At 42.4% G+C, this 3,845-nt stretch overlaps 1 protein-coding gene across 1 annotated transcript; it reads right to left on the bottom strand.

Moving 5' to 3' along the window:
* Positions 1-683: 683 nt before the first annotated feature.
* Enb3 (antibacterial peptide enbocin 3) lies at positions 684-3,445 on the bottom strand. Its single transcript, NM_001099840.1, has 2 exons — positions 3,307-3,445; positions 684-1,112 (listed from the first exon to the last, which is right to left on the bottom strand). Exons 1-2 carry the CDS (start codon positions 3,391-3,393, stop codon positions 1,020-1,022), a joined length of 180 nt encoding a protein of 59 aa, NP_001093310.1. The 5' UTR covers positions 3,394-3,445; the 3' UTR covers positions 684-1,019.
* Positions 3,446-3,845: the final 400 nt, after the last annotated feature.

Genomic DNA, 3,845 nt, shown 5'->3' on the forward strand with positions numbered 1-3,845 from the left:
TAGAACACCGGTGCATCGCTAGATACGAATGCACCGGAATGAAGTCGTCGTGGCCTAAAGGAGACGCCTTTAGGCCACGACGACTTCAAAAACTGTTAGTTCAGTTAGCCCTGAGTTTTAGCGAAGAGTCTTAAGTTTGTATCCTCTTTCGCTATTGCTGCTCTAATTATCATGACAAGTTTATTAAAACCGGTTATACTGATTCGATAAAAGGCAAAAAAAGTTTCGGGTAATTAAGTAATTCGGAATGCATTGTGTAAAATTTTCCACTACTAACTAATCCTATTACTGAGGATGCACCCAATACTCTCGGAATCTCTTTTTGGCTTTCCTCCTCCGTTGTATGAGAGCAATAATAACAATTCTGGATAAATACTGTATTTATTATCATTATTCAAACGTTCTCTTCAGTTACAAACAGTCAGTCACAAACTTGTATAATCGTTCTAGAATAGTCGGCTAATTGTTGAGCTAGTCTTCTACAGGAAGGGAGCATTAGGGGTTCCGTAAAAGAATTTCGCAAACCCCCACGATCGAAATTGAAATGCACCTATTCACACCACTAACAGCATAACATTTATTGCTCTGCCTATCGAGTGACAATCTCACGACTCAGTTGGAGGCCACAGTCATCAATCATACTCCTCAGTAAAGGTTGAAGAAAAGTTATCAATAAAAATAAATTTCAACTTTTTTTCTTTTTATTAATGTCTCCAAAAGGCACTTTTATGGGAGTCAAAAACAAAATCAACTATTACTATATGATACACTATACATTATAAGTATGTACTTCTGAAATATTTGTATTCTACTTATATATAAAGCAATTTGTGAACGCGAGCTGACCTGATCCAACAGAACAAGCTCACTCGATATGCAATTTGTATCTTAACACGAACTTCATCCAATGGAGTTCTCTTGATTTTATTAACAGGGGAAATATTGTTCCGAACTAGTTGTGCGAGGTTCAAGCTGGTTACGTCAGTCTGCGAGCTGTGATGGGGTTTGGTGTGCTGGGACTAGCCAGACGCGACGGCGCTGGCTGCCGCCACCGTCGCCACCGCCGGACCCGCGCTGATGACGGCGTCGCGTGTCCTCGCCACGGCACGCTCCTGAAAGACAAGGATTTCTGACAGGATCCTTTTTTTTATTGCTTAAATGGGTGAACGAGCTAACAGCCCACCTGGTGTTAAGTGGTTACTGGGGCCAATAGACATCTACAACGTAAATGCGCCACCTACCCTGAGATATAAGTTCTAAGATCTCAGTAAAGTTACAACGGCTGCCCCACCCTTCTAACCGAAACGCATTACTGCTTCACGGTAGAAATAGGCGGGCTGGTGGTACCTACCCGCGTGGACTCACAAGAGGTCCTACCACCAGTAAAACAGTAAAACATCCTAACAGTAAAGTGCTAATTCAAGCTACTTTTGCGATATAATTAGCACATATAATTTTTTTAATTCAATATACGAAATATCGGTAATAATATGTAGTACAAAGTACATAAATAAAACAGGAGATTAAGCCGTAACAGGATAGCTGTTTGTGTCAACGACGAGCGGAAGCCGAGGAAAAACAGTATAAAGTTATTTAGTTATTTCTGTTAAACTGCGACCTTCGAGTAGATATCGAATCCCGATGAATTATCCGCATGAATACCGCCCACGTTAAGACATCAGATCGGAGTCATGTGGCGTACGCTTTAATACCTCATACTCTCAGTAAAGATTGGTGAAAACGGAGAAGTTATTAATATCTCCAATTGTCATTAGAAAAATACACTAACCTCATAAAACATTGCCCAAACCGACATCGAAAATTCTGCCAGATATTTTTAAGTATTTATTCGAATAATTTCTCAAAAACAAAAGAAATGCGCATAAATACCACCGATTCGGCTCCTATGTCGATCAAAGGGAGGCACATCGAGCAGGTGGGAAGCTTCTGTTACCTGGGCAGCATTGTGGACGATAGGGGAGGCACCGAGGCAGACATTGCGGCTCGTATAAATAAAGCCAGAGCCGCGTTTAGTCAACTTAGGCCAGTGTGGAGTTCCTCAACCTTAACAAGACGAACAAAGGTGAGGATCTTCAACTCATATGTAAAGTCTGTATTGCTGTACGGGAGCGAAACTTGGTTTGTTCGCAAGGACTTGATCAAAAAACTTCAAGTGTTTGTGAATAAGTGCCTGCGTCAGATTTTGAAAATCTTTTGGCCTGAGAAGATCACTAACAAGGAGCTGTGGAGGACCACTAGGCAGACACCAATGGAGAAGGAGATCCTTACGCGGAAGTGGCATTGGATTGGTCACACTCTGAGAAAGCCCGATACACACCTATCAAAGAGAGCACTGACCTGGAAAGTGTCTGGTAAAAGGAAGAGAGGCCGCCCCAGAACAACTTGGCGTCGCTCGGTGGAGCAGGAGCTAGGGGTCTTAGGCATGACGTGGGAGGAGCTGGAACAGACTGCCCAAGACCGATACAAATGGAAAAATTTGATTTGAGCCCTACACCCCAGCAGAGGGTAATAGGAAAGCATGATGATTTATTCGAAATCATAAAGGATCGACAGAGAGGTAATCTTATTCGAAAAGTCACAAAATTATTTAGATTTTCTATAAAACGTGAATAGGTAGAAATATTTTACAAAGCTGAGAACCTCAGTTGGCATAACACTCTAAGGTATTCAAGTAAGGATACTTCGTAGGAACACTCTGAATTCATGGCCCCCTGTAATAAAGCAGTTATTGGATGCATTATCCACTAGACCAAGTATTCCCATACTTTTTTGGGAACATGACCCCTTTTTCAAAATGAAGCAATATCTCAGAGCCCATAGCCAAATTAAAAATCCTATTCGACTAGCAGAGTTTTTGCTATTGTACGCACGAACTTATTCTTTTTGAAAAGTGGGTGGGTTTAGTGGTGACTTGGAGGAAGTCCAGTGATACGTGACAAAAAAGATCCCTGGAAACGCACTGTGAATAAACGCAGTGGCTCCAGTTAGTATGGAAGAACTCTAATTTGGTGGCGCAGTACGATGGTAAAAACGAGATGATGGAATCATCTCAAACATTCCTCAGAGCGCTCCCCATGGAACATACGGTACAAAATACAGAGAGAAGCGAAAACCCTCCGCATACTCAGAGGTTCCAAGCGATCCGTGAGAATGAGATTATCGAATTAGGCTTTGGGACCGCGATTTAGTCCAGCACTCAGGGATTCTGTCCAATGTCCTGGCTCTATGACCCTTTGGTATCCGGTCCAATATAAAACCATTGAATTCAAACGAATCTGTACTCACGATTTCCTTGAAGAAGTTCCAAGGTTTCGCTGATGCGGTCGCGAAAACAACAACGAACAAGAAAAATATGATTCTCGTGAAATTCATTTTGATTTTTCTACTAAAGCGGGGTTCGAGTGCCGAGTCAGGAACACAATATGTAGATCGATGCCTCTGCGGCCTTTATATAGTCAAGAGGTGTTGATGAAATAATAATTTATCAAAGTGCTATTTACGCGTGAGACAGCGGCGCTCGCGACTTCGCTTGTCGCGACTTGCTTTTCTTTTGAATTTTTTACTGCACTAGTTAGTAGGCAGACGAATGTACGGCCCACTTGACGATGAGTGGTTACCGTCGCCCATGGACTTCATTAATCCAAAGGGCAGAGCCAAGTTACTACCTACCGTTAAGTACTCTCCACAGGCCTCCTTTGAAGAAAGACATGTCATAGCGCTCGGGAAACATCGTTGCCGTTGTCGGTCAACAAATGAATAGTGCATCTGGTGATAAGTGATCTCCGCCAGTCAGGGATATCAGCTATATACACGTCAATCCTCGC

This window comes from Bombyx mori, chromosome 26, assembly GCF_030269925.1.
Source record: "Bombyx mori chromosome 26, ASM3026992v2".
Lineage (NCBI taxonomy): Eukaryota > Metazoa > Arthropoda > Insecta > Lepidoptera > Bombycidae > Bombyx > Bombyx mori.

Bases quoted from the DNA above. Each gene is read 5' to 3' on its own strand.
- Enb3 (NM_001099840.1), bottom strand. From the start codon at position 3,393: ATGAATTTCACGAGAATCATATTTTTCTTGTTCGTTGTTGTTTTCGCG. The intron at 1,113-3,306 runs GTGAGTACAGAT...CTTGTCTTTCAG, and splicing joins GGAACTTCTTCAAGGAAATC to GAGCGTGCCGTGGCGAGGAC.